Source organism: Pteropus medius, unplaced genomic scaffold (genome assembly GCF_902729225.1).
Source record: "Pteropus medius unplaced genomic scaffold, Ma_sr-lr_union100, whole genome shotgun sequence".
NCBI lineage: Eukaryota > Metazoa > Chordata > Mammalia > Chiroptera > Pteropodidae > Pteropus > Pteropus medius.
Window position 1 is genome coordinate 5973445 of NW_024352783.1, and position 17737 is coordinate 5991181.

The 17737-nt window shown below is 39.7% G+C and overlaps 1 protein-coding gene across 1 annotated transcript in view; it reads left to right on the plus strand.

The window, feature by feature from the left end:
* The window catches only part of LOC120589789 (heparan sulfate glucosamine 3-O-sulfotransferase 3B1), a 41023-nt gene extending 35435 nt beyond the window's left edge, over nucleotides 1–5588 (plus strand). Inside the window, exon 2 of the mRNA XM_039847400.1 lies at nucleotides 1575–5588. Coding sequence (XP_039703334.1) covers nucleotides 1575–2193 — 619 coding nt within the window. The 3' untranslated portion in view covers nucleotides 2194–5588. The remainder of the gene's footprint in view (nucleotides 1–1574) is intronic.
* Nucleotides 5589–17737: the final 12149 nt, after the last annotated feature.

The following is a 17737-nucleotide window of genomic DNA, read 5'->3' on the forward strand; positions in this document are numbered from 1 at the left end:
ATAGTGAGCTTGTATCGTCATTCCCATACTTGTAGTCAATGCAGGACTTGTGGTCTCAGTTGATTAGGGATGGTTCGAAGCTGGAAGTTTAGAATATCCTACTAAGAGGTAAATATTTGCTCAAAAATGATGTAGAAATTGTCTTCTTTTTCTTTTTCTTTTCTTTTCTTTTTTTTTTTTTTTAATTCTTGGGCCCAGGTAAGAATTGATCAGAAATCCCTATCCCATAGCTAAAAGAAAATTGTACATTTCTGACCAAAACTGAGTGTCCAATTAGTTAACACATCTCCTTTGGATGTATATACATGAGCGTGTGCTCAACTTTGGTCCTATCATGTGCTATAAACTGTGTGTTGAACACTATAATAATGACTGTATATCAAGTATATACCATATGTCATGCATGTTCAGAATATATTATGACCATTAATTGTTTTACTTCTCATTAAACTCACATGAGGTAGATATTAACCCCTTTATTTTTACAGAAGAGGAAAAGAAACCCACAGCTTCTAAGTGTCAGAGCTGTGATTTAATTCATGCAGTCTGACTGCCAAGCCCATATTCCTTAATTGTTAAGCAAAACTGGTTCAGTTTTATAAACCTCATAACAACTGAATGAAGTAGGAGGAATTATTCCCATTTATTCCCATTTCGCATATGAGGATGCTGAGGCTCAGAGAGCAAATATGGCAGTTTTACATTATTGATTCTTTTTCTTGTTTTGTTTTGTTTTGTTTTGTTTTTAGTGCTAATTGTCACCACAAAACTGCATATTGGTCCAATTATGGCCTGTAGCCACTGTAGGGTGTAACAATTTTGCCTACATACTTTTGCTTGATTAATGCTGCAATAGTATCATACAAGTGTTTTTTTTTGTTTTTTGTTTTTTTTCTTTTTTTAATGGAATCTGAAGTATTTGGGGAAGCTTCTAGATTTGTGTCTTGGGAATTTCCTCTTTGCAAGTTTGTATCAGTTTATACTTCATCTGATTTCATTCAATTTTTTGGCTGTTGTATACTTTGTTGTCTTCAGGTATGCTTTTTGGAAGAAAGGTGTTTTGTCAGTGGTCTCTGTGATGAAGCCAGTACAGCTTGGCTGAGCCAGGGTGACATGTGCCCACAGCACATTTACCCAGGGTTTGTGAGCACCTAAAGGCAGGGAGGGCTATGGGCAGAAAAATCTCTGGGAGGCCCAGGTGCTATTATTTAGGAAAGACACATACCCAGAGGCCAAACATCTTTAGTTCTGACATCAGATGTTTGAGACTGTCTAAAAGTTGGATACCCTAAAAAATAAGTGAAGAGGTGACATCTACAAAAGGATCTTAGAGTAACCTGTATCTTACTGTTTTTACCATGAGGAAGTTGCCTTTACATTTTAGTTAGATAGTGTCTGGCATCAAACTTCAGATGGGACATTACCTTGCTTTCATTTTTTCATGTTTCTACAACTTTTCGGGGGAGGGGGGAGGTGGATCACAAGGTTAGTAGTGTTAGTAGTGTTGACAATGAAATGCGTGATCAAAGAGGCATCATATTCTGACCCAGGTTTGCTCTGTTTGCTTTTCTCAGGGACCTGATGCCCCGAACCCTGGAGGGGCAGATCACCATGGAGAAGACGCCCAGTTACTTTGTAACCCGGGAGGCGCCTGCGCGCATCTCGGCCATGTCCAAGGACACCAAGCTCATCGTGGTGGTGCGGGACCCGGTGACCAGAGCCATCTCGGACTACACGCAGACGCTCTCCAAGAGGCCTGACATTCCCACCTTCGAGAGCTTGACCTTCAAAAACAGAACCACGGGCCTCATCGACACGTCGTGGAGCGCCATCCAGATCGGCATCTACGCCAAGCACCTGGAACACTGGCTGCGCCACTTCCCCATCGGCCAGATGCTTTTCGTGAGCGGGGAGCGCCTCATCAGCGACCCGGCCGGCGAGCTGGGCCGCGTGCAGGACTTCCTGGGCCTCAAGAGGATCATCACCGACAAGCACTTCTACTTCAACAAGACCAAGGGCTTCCCCTGCCTGAAGAAGGCTGAAGGCAGCAGCAAACCCCACTGCCTGGGCAAGACCAAGGGCAGGACCCACCCCGAGATCGACCGTGAGGTGGTGCAGAGACTGCGGGAGTTCTACCGGCCTTTCAACCTCAAGTTCTACCAGATGACTGGGCTCGACTTTGGCTGGGATTGAAAGCATCGGGACCACGCAATTTACCACTTGGCTTATATATTGAGAGAGATTATATGTATGTAAAATGTACAGAAATCTATTTTATAATAATTTATTTTTAATTCATAAGCAATTAATTCACTAAGCTGCCTAGCCACACTCTTTAGAGAGTTAGCTTCATAATCTGTTAACATTCCAAAGTGTTTAACTCTAATATTTTTTTTCCTTACAATTGATGGTGCTTCCATTCCCCCTCCCCTCTCCCCATTATATTTAAAAAGAAGAAAAGCACAACTTGAGATTTTTTTGTTGTTACGGGTATGCAGCCTTCGATCGCTGTCTGAATTCACTTGCCATCTCCTCGTGTCTTGGGTCTCATATCCCAGCTTCATTTCTTGTCCTGCCTGTGTACCTCGTAGGAGTGCTGAGCTGCCTCAGCAGTGCTGCACTCTGAAGGTGAGACCTCATGTAGCAGCTTCTTCGTCAATGTGATGCCATTTCCAAGGACATAAATGCCAGACTACCAAGCTAAGTTTCCCCCACATCTGCTCAGTACATGGGGGAATCACTGCCTTGGCAGGAATATCCACATCCTTTTAGAGCCTGTGTGCCAGGGTCCGCTTACTTCAGACTTTGAGTTTGAGGGATAGCCCTGCATCCTCTTCTGCCCCAGTCCATTAACCAGCTTGAAACGTATGCAAATGTCAGCCCTTTCTTTCCCAGGTCATGTGTATGCGATGCTTGGGTGCTGCTTTAGAAATAAAGACGGTCTCTTCTAATTTGCATGAGAGTGCACCACACTTTGTTCTCCAGGCAGACAGTTCTGCTTTGACACACCAAAGAATCTCCTAGGCTAGCAGAACCACAGCCACAAACTAAGGGTGCCAGGTGTTGAGACCCAAAGTGGTCAGGTGCATCCAATGCCATCATCGTCTACCAAGGTGCTGTTAGGTGCAGAGTCAGCCATGTGAGGCACATCTCAGGATGCTGACAGCCTCAATGGAAGGAAAGAGAAAGACCTCTCAGAAAAAAACAGGTGCCCGGCAGAAAAAGGGAATTCTTGCCCCTCTGCTTGATGTCTGGAACTCTTCTCCTTGGAATTCCCAGCTCATCTCAGATTGACAACATGGTCTATTGTAGCCAACAGCCAAATGGCGAGTACCAGGAGTGGCCCTTGCAAGGACAGGCTGGGAAAGCTGTCCACATGTTGCCTGCAAGCACTTAGCACTTGAGCCTGACACTTGTGCAGCTGTCCCTTGTTTTCGCCAGGTCTTGGCAGAAGGGTTGCCAGCATTGTTGCTGCTAATGCAGATTGCTCTCCCCATACCTCTCTGTTGAGAGAGGAATTGGGGATCTTTTATGATAACTAGCTAGTGGCACTTGGGTAACACATAGCAATATCACATAATGACATTCACTTTATCCTAAACCAGAATGCTTTTTAAACCAGAATGATTCTACCATAAAAGAATCGTTCTTTCAGTTACACATTCATCAAGGCATATGTAGGAAGATATACGTATTGTCAAAATGGTTGGGTTATGATATTTACAAAGGACGCTTTTGTATTTTGTAAGGGATAACTTGCTCAATAGAGTAAGAAAACTTACATGAAAAGAGAAAATATAATTCATCTTTAGAAACTGATCTGAGATGTCAATGGTTTTTAAATGATGTCTTGTTTGATCACCTGTTTTGTGTTCACCCACAAGTTTTAGCCCAGATCTAGCTAGGTTATGCTTAGCAGCAAAACTGTTATTAGGTTCTGTGTAGGAGGATGGGGACGGGGGCTCTGAGCATTCCTGAGATGTTCTATTTATTTCCTAGCTTTGTTACTGCCTCTACCAAGTAGTGTAGAACCTGTACTTAGGGAAATGCCATAATCATGACCTGGTTCTCCCCTTTTGCTGCTTGGGTATCAAAGACATCTGCATAAGGGTGCTAATTGGTCATGCATTTTTTTCAATCAGAAGACTCATTTGAAATAAAACTGAGAACACCTCTTTTCAGTTATAGCATAACATTGCTCAGAGTAAAAGTCAATATCCATGTCTTCCACCTCATTCTGCCTTGTCTGCTTTCTGGCCACTCTCATGCTCTGATTGGCTCATGATGGAGACTCGCAGGAAAGCTCAGAGGAGGGTTTGCAGCAAAACGGTTGAAAAACATGACCACGCTTTTCCTTCTCCTCAAGTCTCTGCCCTCTTTCCAAGCTGGATGACTTTTGATTAAGTTGTTTATTCCCTGCCTTAAAACTGAAACAGGAAATTTTCAGATAGGAGGAGGATCATTTAGTCATAAACACTGAAGTGGGCCAGATTCTATTCTGGGTCAAATCCTTGACTCTGCGCAGATGTCGATAACTAACACTGAAGGACTAGAGCAAGTTTTTCCATATAAAACAAATAAATCAAACATCCTGTGCATGTCTTCATAGGGGTCTAATAGCTTATAATTCCTGACTGATCTGGACACAGCTTTGGCCCCAAGGTTATACCCCATCATGTGATAGTTATTACAGAGCCCGAGCCCACGTCTTCTTCCTGGAGAGGTTAGGCAACACATCAAATTAAGCCTTGGGTTTCTTCCTGTTCTAGCAATCTGCAAGGCCACCAGCTTAACTTTTAGCTGCTAGAAGATAGACACCATTTCACATTTTGGCATTTTGTCCTAGCACATGTTTTGTGTTTCTTCCAGTTTACAGGAAAAGCTCTGATAGTCATTGGAATACTTTATTCCTTTCAGTTTTGTTTCTTTTCTTGTTAAAAACAAAAACATTAAAAAAAATTGGAGGTTTTTATTGTTCCTCCTATTACTCCATGCTTTCTTTGAGGCATTTGTACAGTAGTCTGTTAACTTGGTAGGTGGTACCTGAAAAGGTATTTAGGTGTAGTGACTGCGTAATAAATATTTAATTGGATGACGGAGGAGAAAGTGTCTTCTCATGGAATTCTCTTTGGAAGTCATTTTGAGTGACAGATACATTTTAGACCTATGGAGAAACAGTCTCAGATCCTACCAGGACATTTATCATAAGAAAGGAAAATAGAAGGTTCCATTTTAGTATGTATAAAATGTTGACACAGAAGTCAATGTCTTTTATCTTTTCAGTTTATCAAAAAAGGATGGTCAGTAAAACTTAAAGGTGTGGTTAGATTTTTTTTTACTTTTGTAACATTAATTTATGACTGAGTTTCATTCAGCCCTGTAATCTGAAATACTGTGCAAATTCTAGCAGTGTGTCTTCTATAACCTGGATGTTAGAATAGCCAATGCGTACAAAAAAAATCAAGTATTTTGTCCTATGTATAACACAAATTAATTTTACACAGAGAAAGATGTTTCTAGGAAAATGAAATTCTGATAATTCATACTATTTCTTTGTATGAACGAATAAAATATATTTTACCAACTTATGGAGAATTTTATGTTTTATTACGTGTTGTGGATGGACAAGAAAGCGATATTTTATTTAATAACTAATCACATGCATGCACACACACCCCACAAACAAAGGGATTCTAAAAGCAGGTTGATCTTTCAGTTTGTAAAAGATCCAATTCGAATTCCAACTAATCCACAAATATTTGGGGTAAACTTTCATATATGACTCTGAAAACTGCAAGATGGATGAGAGGGCTTCTGTCCCCTGGAGGAACATATCTCCCCTAGAGGAAGTGCTGTTTATCACATGAATTCCAAGAACACCATGGGGGTTGCCATGTGTGGGGCAATGGGAGATATTGGTCAAAGGTACAAACTTTCAGTTATAAAGTAAACAAATTTAGGGATCTAATATCCAGCATGGTGATTATAGCTAATAACGTTGTATCATGTATTTGAATATTGCTAAGAGAGTAGATCTTTAATGTCCTCACCACCAAAAAAAGAAACGGTTATTACGCGACACAATGGAGATAGTAGCTATTGCTATAGTGGCCATCATTTTACAATTCATAAATGTATCCAATCGACACTTTGTACACCTTAAGCTTACACAATGTTAAGTGTCAATTAGTAAAACTGGAAAAAATTTAAAATAAAACATAGTAAAATACAGTAAATGTTTCCCATGTGATTGTAACAGGTAGCCAAGACTGAGAGCCATTGTTCTCAAAGGGGTTTCATCAGCATGCCCTGGGAACTTGATAGACATGCAAATTCTCAGGCCCCATCTCAGACCTACTGAATCAAAAACTCAGTTTGAGGTTTAACAAGCTTTCCAGCCGAAAGTTTGAGAAGAGACTTCATATCACTTTAAAACTAGAGAGCTTGGATTCCTAATCAGGTACATTTTCCTCTGTACCATGCTCTTCACCAATAAAGTCAATTACTAAGCAGTCAGCCCTAATCACTGTGGCTCTCCTTCAAGTTAAGGGAAACCCAGCACCTTCGATCTCACAGCATTTCAAAGAGTAGCCATATCTGCCTGGCTTCCCTCACTCCTCAGAGCCCTCTTTTATCAGGCAGCCTCCCAAGCCATTACCTATAATGTGTTCTTGAAACTGCCTGATGGAAAAGATAGACTTATATATCATGAGGGATTTTTTTTAAAGAGCTAAAATCCTTAAATCCCTAATTTTATCTTACCTTCTAGATTCAATCTTTGACAACATATTTCCAGTACTTTGTATATAACTGGTAATTATTTTTTCTTATCCTTCACAACTGAATACACAATTGACTCCCTAAAGTCCACTGATGGGCCATCCAAGGTTAAAGATTCCATCTGGCCATTATGTTCTCAATTATAATAAGCTTGTCTAAACCCACAGCCTCTATCACTGGTATCTAGTTTTATTTTTCCATCCTCATTCATTTTTATTATTACCAGGTGTGAAACACTGTAAAATTGTTATGTTATTGCACAACGTCTGCTGTCATAACACATCTATGGTCACAAAGCCTGCATTCCCCATTTGAGAGCTTGAGATGTGTTTGTTCCCATCCAGCAGTCTATTTTTGTGTGAACTAAAAGTGACCAAAGGACCCCAGTGCATAGTTTCCTGAGAAAGATGAATATAAGATCCTGCCCCTGCCTTTATACCTGTGTAAGAGTGTTTGAGGTGGCTTTATGTCTTCCTTTATAGCCCCCAATGCTCCTCCCTTGCTGTGTAGAAGCTGTTACAGTTCCTCCATGGAATTCTGACCTCAAAACATCTAGGCCTTGCATACTTTCTCTTTCTATATATTTAGCAAGAGAAGAGATAATAGAAGACACCAAGTCTCTGTTGGAGTAAACACTGGGAAGGCTCTGGAACTTCTTGAGAAGGGCAATTATCTGATGGGAGAGATGTTCAGAGTAGTTGATTTGGGATATAATATTCCATATGAATTGGAGCAAGAAAAGGCTGGAGTCAGAGATCAGTTGATTCATTCAATAAATATTAATCGAATGCCTATTGTTGCTAGGGACACAACCCTAAATGAGACACATTTCCTGCTTCAAGGAACTCATGTTCTATGGGAGGAGGGGGGAGCTGAAGATGTAACTCAAATGCAGTGTGATAAGGGCCACAACAAGGTGCCGTGGGAAACCAAGACAGGAGTATCTAACCTAATTTGGGACAAGATAGAGTAAGGGTAGGATCAAACTTACAAATCTGAGAGATGTAGTCAGGTAATTGAAGGGAGGGTGGTAGAGAAGAAGAAGGATAGATTTGTGTGCAAAGATCTAGATGTGAATAAATATGGCCTGTTGGGAACTGCAGGCCACTCAATATGGATGTAGCATGGAATGCGTGGGGGAAAAGGAGAGGATGGTCTGGAGGGATAAGCAGAAGATTCTATCATAGGCACATTAACAGCAGCCCAGCTGCTTTTGAGCTTAAAACAGTTTTTCAGTTGCCTACCTGACATCTCTATTTGGGTGTCTCCATATCAAATAAAAACATGCCCCATATTGAACTCTTTGTTATCTTTACTAAATCTTCTCTCCTAATCTCACCTGCTTGGGAGTGCTCAAACTAGAAAACTTGGAGTCACTATTCGCATCTCTTTCACATTTCTCATGTCCAGTCGGTCATTAAGTCCTGTCAAGACAACTTTCAGGAAGTCTCCCAAGTCTATTCACTTTTTTCTATCTCCTCTGACACTACCACCTGGTACAAGCTGACATCCTGTCTTACTTGACTCCTGCAGTGGCAAGTGTAGTAAATCCTGCAATGCCTCCCACACATTTTCTCTTGCTCCTTCCAATCTATTCTGCTCATAACTATCTGCAGAATCTTTTGAAAACTCAGATTAGAGTGTGTACTCTTCCACCTAAAAATACTAAGTAGCCACCCACTATGTTTCAGATAAATTCCAACTCCTTAATTTGTCGTGGAAGTTCCATACCCAGCTTCATTTTATCCCCACTTCTTATTGGTCCTCATGTTTCAGCCACAATAATCTTCTTTCAGTCCCTGGGAAGAGCTACATTCTCTTTGTGAATGTCTTTCTCCCAACTTCTTGCCTGGCTAACTTATATTCTTCTTTCAAGTCTCAACCTACCCACTCCACCCCTCATCAGCATGAATTCCCCAGTGAGGTCTTCTCCAACTGCCTGTGGTAGACAGTTACCACAAGGAGCCACACCTCCTGGTACTTGCACTCTTGGCTAGATCTCTTCCACACTGACTTGGTGGTAGGCCTGTGATGGTTTTAACCAATAAAATACAACAGAAACAGGGTTGCCCCATTTTAGGACAAGCCCTTGAATGGCCTGGCCACTTCTGCTTCCGCTCTCTTAAAACACTTACTCAGTCTTGGTATGCTCCCCTTTGGAACCCAGATGCTATGCCATGAGTAGCCCAAAACACTCGGAGAGATCATGTGTAAGCATTTTGGTCAACAGTCTCAGCTGAGCTCCCAGCAGACAGGCAGCCTCAACTGACAGCCATATCAGTCAGCTGTCTTGGGTGTTTCAGAGCATGCAGCCTAGTGCAGCTATAGTCAACATCATGTGGAACAGAAGAACCACTTAGCTGAGCTTAGTCAACCAATGAAATTGAGAGAGATTCTAACTGCCTTTTGCCTTAAGCTACTAAATTTTGGGATAGCTTAATATGCAATAATAGATTATTGGAACAATCCCCAATCTAAATGAACTTCTGCTCTTATTTTAGCTCAGCTCAGAAAATCCAATTTCCTTCCTTCACTACACTTGCCACAGTTTATATTTATGTATGTATATCTGTTTGCTTGTTGCCATTCTCTAGCACTGGGCTTATCTCCATGATAGCAGACTATGGCTTCTCTTTCATCAGCAAAGGATCTTCAAGACAACTAATAGTATTTAAATGTCTGTTGAATAAAAGAATAAGGGACTTGGATTATATCCTGATGGTAAAAGATACAAATTTTAAACAGATGAATGATAACATAGTTTTATATGAAGAAAAAAGTGATATTTTAAAATCTAGCTTTTAATGAGGGCAGAAAACTTCTTAGCTTTTCTTATGGTTGAGAAACCATAAAGACTTTGGGTTTTGAAGAGAGAAGGCTTTGGGCTAAGTCTGGGTAAGAGAAGAAGAGACAAGAGAGGTTAAAAGTTATTGAAAAATAATGGTAAAAGTAACTTCGTTGGGCAGAGAAAAAATACATTAAGGGATTTTAATTTTTTTGAGATGGGCTTTAGAAAGGAATTTAAGAAGACAGGAACCTGGCTGGGGTGGGGGGTGGGACGACATGGAGGGAAATTTGGATCTGAGAGTGTCCTCCAGGGACATGGAGAGAGGCAGGTTTCCAAGGGAGACATGTATAGATTCCCTATTGTGGAGGAGCAGTTAGGCCTATGTATTAGCTTCCTGTGGCTTCTATAACATAAGTACCACAAACTGGGTGCCATAAAACCCAGAAATGTATTATCTCACAGTTGTAGAGGCCAGACATCTGAAATCAAAGTGTGGGCAGTGCCATGCTTCCTCCAAAGCCTTTAGCAGAGGACCTTTCCTTGCCTCTTCTGGCTCTGGTAGCCCAGGAATTCCTTGGTGTCAGCAAAACTCCAATCTCTGTCTCTGCCTTCACATGGCTGTATTCCTTCAGTGTTCATGTTTTCACATGGCATTGTCCTCTCTGCATGTGTCTGTGTCCGTATTTTCTTCTTCTTCATGTTGGACCCCACTCTAATGACCTCAACTTGATTACATCTGCAAAAACTCTATTTCCCAATATGGTCACATTCACAGATACCAGGAATTAGGACTTTATCATAACTTTTTTGGGGATACAATTCAACCCATAACAGTTTGTTACTCAATTTAAGTCGTTATTCCCCTCCAACATACAACCCCAAAGCCTTTTTTAACTACCACAGGTTTTGTGAACTTTTACAATAGAATATTGAAAACCTTTAGCTCTGCCTTTTGGCATGAAGGGAAGATTTGGAGAATTGAGTAAGAGAGAAGATATACACCACAAAGGACCCTCAGGACATGTGAGCCTCAAAAGTAAGAAACAAGAGCATGACTTCCTGCAGTTATATTCTAGTTATCTTATTTGGCTATGGAATAAGAGTATGAACTTGGAAGACTATGGAACTTGGAAGAAAATCAAGTTATAATCAGATTAGCACTTTAGAAAGATGATGCTGGCTGCTGCATGGAAAATAGATTGAAAAAAATAGAAGTAGAGATCAAGGGATGAGTTAGGGGCTGTTGAAACGATTCAGATGAAAGATGATGGTGGCCAGGACTAGGGTGATGGATTGGAGATGAAGAAAGTCAATGGGAACCACAGAGAGCTGACTGAAGGAATTTAGAGGGCAAGGAGGCATCAAAGATGACAAATAGATTTATGGCTTAAAAATCTGGGTGTATATCAATGCTAAAGCTTAGCTGGGAAACTAAGAAGGCAGGGCACTTTACTGCAGTAACACAGACACTAAGAATGAAGACCTGGCTGGGGTGGTAGCTGGGGTAGGGGTCTGGCTGTATGACCAACCCCTGTGCTTTTTTAGTTGGCCTGCTTCCCCAAATGTCGCTGTCAGATTGAATGAGCTCCTTAAACATCTGAGAGCTTAAAAGGGAAGATTGAACTGTTGGAAGTCAGAGAAAAATCTTAGCTGAACTGGGGACTCCGGGGAAAATTGTATCATTTTATTGAGTTTTTAATAATAATTGCTTGTCGCTTATAGGACTTTATTTCAATATGTCAATTTAGCTTTTTTTCCTTAATGATCCATGGATAGAAACACATGTCATTTATAACTTGCTCAATAGTTGCAGAACATTCTTAAGTGTTCTTTAAGGCTTCTTGGGCTCCTAAGGATCCAGGTATTTGGGCAGCATCAAAATAATATATTACATGTGAGTTAAGAAATAAGTGTTTTGAATCAGTGATTGGTGACTTGGTTTAATATGGTACATCATTAAATTAAACCTCACTACAATGTATTAATTCTAAAGCATCTAGTAGGTAATCATTAATATCTGACAAATTCATTCAATGGGATAGACTATCATATATATGATAATCAATGTCTATCTATTAATCTATATCTATTCTGTATATCTATCTACATCAGCTATATCTATATATCTATATCTATCTGTATCTATCTATCTATCTAATCTATATCATATGTATCTATTCTATATCTATATCTATCTATATCATCTATATCTATCTATGTCTATATCTCTATATCTATATCTATCTCTATCTCTATATCTATATCATCTAGATATCATGAGCAATGAGCTCTATTCAAGGCCTACAAGTGCCATTTTAATGATCCAGAATGTGAAGGTCCATTTGGGCCTTTGTATTCTGCTAAGATAACCATTTACTCATGTCTTATTGGGGTTTGATCATTGGTTCCATGAGGAGACAGGAGAAGAGAAACCTAGAGGCTTGTGAGGATAGGAATTGGTTGGTGTATAGTCTCACAATATCACACCCTTTTGGCCTCAGTGTCCCCAACTTGAGTTTCTTATATCTTCTTGCTGAAGGCTCAGCCCATTCTATTTCAGGTATGGAGCTCTGCACCACCACTTACTAGCTCTATTGCCTTGGAGAAATTACTAAGCCTCCCTGAACCCAAAATTCCTTAACAGTAGATTAGAGTCAATGATATTGGCCTAACAGGTTTATAAGGATTAAAAGAGATTTTTATCTGCAAAATACTTATCATACCATCTGGCACATCTAATATTTGATAAAAATTGCTTCCCTTCACTCATCTTTTCTTGACTTAATTTTGATCAAGATGAGATGAATATCTAAAGCATCAGGTTCATTTTTGGTGGTACCAGAAAACAATTCTATTTGTATAAAGCTAATGTTTGGTATTCCAGGGTAAGTCCTTTACCCCCAGTGACTTTAGACCTGTAGGAGTCCCTCCTGCACTTGCCCCATTGGTCTAGTTGGTATGAATGGGATTTTACCTAGTTTACCTGCTTTAGGATTTCATATTTCCTCTAGAGTTAGAGACTGCCCTGGACTATAACTCCAGAGGACTCTAACTCTTACATTTAGCTCTGATCCTTATCATTCTCTAGCCAGGGGCTTGAGCCCAGCACAGTGAAGCCAGTCTGTGCTCTGGAATTCTCACCCTGCTGCTGACAGCTTTGTGCTTTCTTGGCCATCTGATTCCCATGCAGTGCCACTCCTAGGGATTAAACCCCTATATGAGTTCCTGACCCACGGCACTAGAAAGTCAACCTGCAGCTAGGTGAGTTCTCCCAGCCCCCACCCCATGCACCCCCTCAGCATCTCTCACTCCTGCTCTACCTACAACCACTGGCAGCCCAAGGGGACATTGTGGCAGAAAGGTTGCACAGGCACCCAGGTGTGAAGAGATGATGCAAATGTTGACTCAACCTGCGCCTGTGAAAGTGGGAAGATAGATGTTAAATCTAAGGTTATAGAGGAAAAACTATTGACCCAAGTGATGAATATGAGGCATTCTAATCCCTCACAGATGGCCACTCTTCAGTTGATCCTCTTGCCCTGCACAAGGAAACTCGTCCATTACCTTCTCCCTCACCATCTCCCTCACCACCTCCATCGCCTGCAGTTTCTCTCTCTCCAGACTGCCTGCAGCCCCCACCACCCCACCCTTTTTCTCCCTGTCCCTTCAGTCTTTACAGCCCAGCTCAAATCCCATCTTTTTAAAATCCATTTTGAAGATTCAAGTGCACGTACTGTCATCTCCTTTCTTTGAACACCTGCTGCATATTTTCTCAACAATACACTCTTCAGCACTTTGTAATGCAGTCCTCTGTCCGTCTTCTAATCATATCCATTGGTTTATTCTTTCTGATGGTTTTGTCCTCTAAGGGTTTTTGTAGTCCTCCCTACCACTCTGTCTGCCAACACCACATCAACCCATCTTGATTATAGGAAGAACCTCCCTGTAGGTACCTGCCCCTGGTCCCACCTTGCCACAGTGACCCTCCTCCATGCACTTAGTGGGGCATTTCAGATTTGATGTCAGAAATGGTTCCTACCATTTGCAGAAACTGATCTATATTATTCTTCATGTGACAGCACAGTTTGTCATGATCTGGCCTCTGCCTGCCTCTTCTCCCTCTTTCCTAATGACAAGAAATAAAATTCTGAGCTGTTCTAAATTAAAATTATAGCAGTCAGAGAGAGAGAAAGAGACAGAACAGTTAACCTGTTAATAGCTGTGGACCAGCTCTGACAAAAGACTGCTCACATTCCTTAGCATATATTAAAACTTCAGATTAATTTCCATGGGGCTATTTTCCCTATTATTCTGAAGAGAGACTAGCTAGGTGCCTTTGAACCCCAGGAGTCTCCTCTTGTTTACACATGAACTTTCTGGACTTGCCCACAACCTATCCAAGGAAGCAAACACTTCTTCGCTGGACTCTGAGCCTACCCCAGAACTAGACCTGAATCAACTTCTTCCATCCCCCCTGTCTATAGCTAATATAAATTCTTTCAAAATGGCTTATGTGTTTCCCCGCCATGGAAGTTAAAATTTTTGTTTAACACTGTCTTCATCAGCTTCCGCCTCTGTTCATAAGTTACTCCCCAGCTACACCAAGTTGTATTTTGTTTCTTAAAATATAGCATATATCTTCACAGCTCCTTGCTTTGTGTGAGCAATTCCGTCTTTCTTGAATTCTTCCCCTATGCCCTTTCATTTTCTGTTCACTCGTGCTTTTTTCCTTTTTCTATATTTTAAAATATATGAAACATTTTGGACAGTTTAATAACTATCTTATGTATACTTACCCAGATAAGGATATAGACCATAATCAGCACCCCAGAGGCCCCCTGAAGGTCCCTCTCTGATAGTATCCCCTCTCCTCTCCCCAGGAGTTACCAATATCCCAACAATTGTGGTAATAATTTTCTAACTTTCTTGAGTTCTGCTGCAGTGAATACGGGTCCCTAAACACTAGGATTAGTTTTGCCCATTTTTCAGCTTCATGTGACTGGAATCATATTCTTTTGTATCAGTTTCCTTCAGTCAACATCATGCTGGGGAGCATCATTCATGTCGTGCATAGCTGTGGCTTTTTGTGATTCTCTCCTGCATCACATTCTATTCCATGAATATACTATATTTAATTGAGCTTCATCACTGTTAATGGACATTTGGTTTTTTTTTAACCCTTCTTCCTCAGTGTCTCTCTACTACTAATCATATTATTTGAAGTTCATCTTCTTCTAAGCGAATATAAGCTGCATGAGAGCAGAGGCTGTTTTGTTCAATGCTGGATTCCCAGAACCTACACAGACCTGTAACACAGTGGGTACTCAAAATCGGTGTTGAACGTATGAATGTTGACTTAACAAACTCGTCCTCATCCTGTGAGGTGTTCCTCACACATTCCTTCCTCTTCCAAGCCCTCATCAACAGACTTCCAACAACAACAACAACAACAACAACAACAACAGCTCTAGTAGTTGAGTGCTTACTCTATGTTAGGCAGTATGTTAATGCTGCTAAACTCTTATGAGGTAGGCAGTCTTATTATCCCTATTCTACAGAATCAGACACCATAGTTTAGGAAAACTGTCACCTACCCAACAGTTCAGAAGGCAGGAGTCAAACCACTGATTGATTTCTGAGGTCAGGTTCTCTGTCCCAACAACATACTGACTCCCACTAGATTAATTCTGTCCACAGATGTGTTAGGTTTGGCCCACCAGGGTTTTGACATTAAAAACAAAATTTGATTGCAAATATTAAAGAAAATGGAAATTTTTCACAGGGCTGTTATAAAAATTCTTATCACCATATCAGGGATAGACCAAGGCGCAGAAAGGTGAAATAAATATCTAAAGTAGTTACACAGTTTCCAGGTAGTTCAGCCAAGTATAATTTACACTCCAATCTCTGAAGGTTGTGCCCTTTCCAGTAGAATATTCTGCCTCAACACTTCCAAAGCAAATGAGAACAAGAACAGTGCACCTCTGGGACCATGAGTGACTTCCTCCTTAGGGAGCCATTCACCTGATCCTGTTCCTTTGCTGCCCTTTCTCCCATGGCCTGTGGGCTGGGTTGCTCCTTTGAAGCTGTCCTAAAGATTAAGAAATCTATTCAAGCTCTTCATGGGCCATTGACATCTTTTCTTTTTGCTTGGTGTTCTGTGAATGGACTGCCTGTTTTAGAGGAAAGAAACATAAATAAGTTCTTGAAAAAATAAATTTGACCTGAAGAGTTTGCAAAATTCAATTCTTTATCATCTTGATCATCTCCAGTCCCTAAGCTGGTGAAACAACACTTCAAAATGTCATAAAAGAAAGGTGGCTGGATATGCAGTGATTAATTTGGAGGGCCTGACAGCTATGGTACTTAGCTTGGAATTTATGAATCAAAAGCTTTAAAACTTAACTCAAGAAAATTTTTTTAAGTACTACTATTTCCACCTAATTAAAGACTGTCATACAAACATGATTTATTTACAACTATCATTCATGTATAGAGTAGAATTATCCAAGCATAAAAAAATTCTAATGACTTTTTTGCATTAACTTAATCAAAGGGCTTTTAAAAAATACTATCTTTCCCCTTCTGGATAAGAAATTAATGTCTACTTATCATATAAAACTTAGAAATTATAGAAAGATACAATAAGAACATAAAAATCATGCAAATTTTACCTACCAGCTGGAGATAAACAGAGTGAACACTTATAGGACATTATTTCCAATTTTTTTTCTGTGCACTATTGTATATAAATTTATATATGTATATTGTAAAAACTGAGTAAATAGATATAGTTTTATACTCTGCTTTATTTATTTAACATTACAATGTTACTCATTAGACAAACTCCTAACAATAAATGTTGTTAGAAAACAATTTTCCATGACTTCAAGGTAGTCCATCTTGTGGATTTACCGTAATTCGTTTAGTTTTTCTCTATTATTGGAAATTCTATTTCCATTTTTTCCTATTAAAAATAATGCTTTAAGGAAAATTTTGTACATAAATACTTTTTTATTTTTGATAATTTTCTTAGTCTAGATGTAAACAACATTGGTAGGATGAGTACAAAAATCAAAGTTTATGAACTTTATATAGACTTCAAGAAATTGCTTTCTCTCTTTTTTAGTGATTATTATATGGGAAAATGGTTCTTCATTGTTATTTCAATGATTTAAATAAAATACATTAAAAATATGTGTTATATAGGAAGGATATGTTCTAGTGATTTCTTCTGAGCAGTGAATTGTCTTTTCCACTTCTGTAACTTTTAAACTTTTATATAATGACGACTCCTGTGGACTCTTTCTGTCCCCAGCCCTCTGTGACACATTTTCATGGGCCACTATACTAGTACATGCTGCTCATCTCTGTTCATGCACTGTTTTCTCTTATTTTAAATTCTCCATTTACTTTTTCTTTTTCTTTTGACGTGGTTATTGTTTTTTTTTAATAAAGATTATAAATGCCAATTAATTCTTCAAGTCTTCCAACCCAGCGACATCCCCCTGTGCTGCTTACCCGCTTCCCACTCCTCAGAAGTCACTCAGTTTCAACTCATTTTGTGGTTGTTTTACATTTTATCTCTTTCAAAGTCTTCTGATGCCAAAGTACTCTAAGACCTCATTTTATTATTGGACACACAATTAGTGCTGAAGACTCAAAAATTTCTTAACATTACTCATGTCAAATAAAAAAGTTCAAAGCAAGTTAAAATGAGTTTTCTCGGGTTAAATTAGATCAATCCAAGGTTAAGAATCATTTAATTTTAAAGAGAAAAGTACTAAGTTATTTGTGAGTACAATTATAAAATTACTTACAATTGTAAGTACTAAAGAATTTTTAAGCATACTGCCTTTTAAAATGTTTAATTACTATATTTATTCAGAATATATTTATTGAAATGCATCCATATTTCTGACAGTGGGTGTAGAGTGCTAAGCAAGACGAATGAGGTCTTTGACCTCATGAAGGTGATATTCCATTGGGAGATAAAATCATTGTAGTACCAATTCTGATGTGTGGGTTTTCCATCACCACCAAGCAATTAACTCTATTCTGACACCGTCTACTAGATCCCATAGGTTAGGGGCTCAGTCCTACAAGATGGCCCTCCTCCTCACCTCCATCTTCAGACACCAATTGCAAGTCCATGTTGTCACTCAGGCT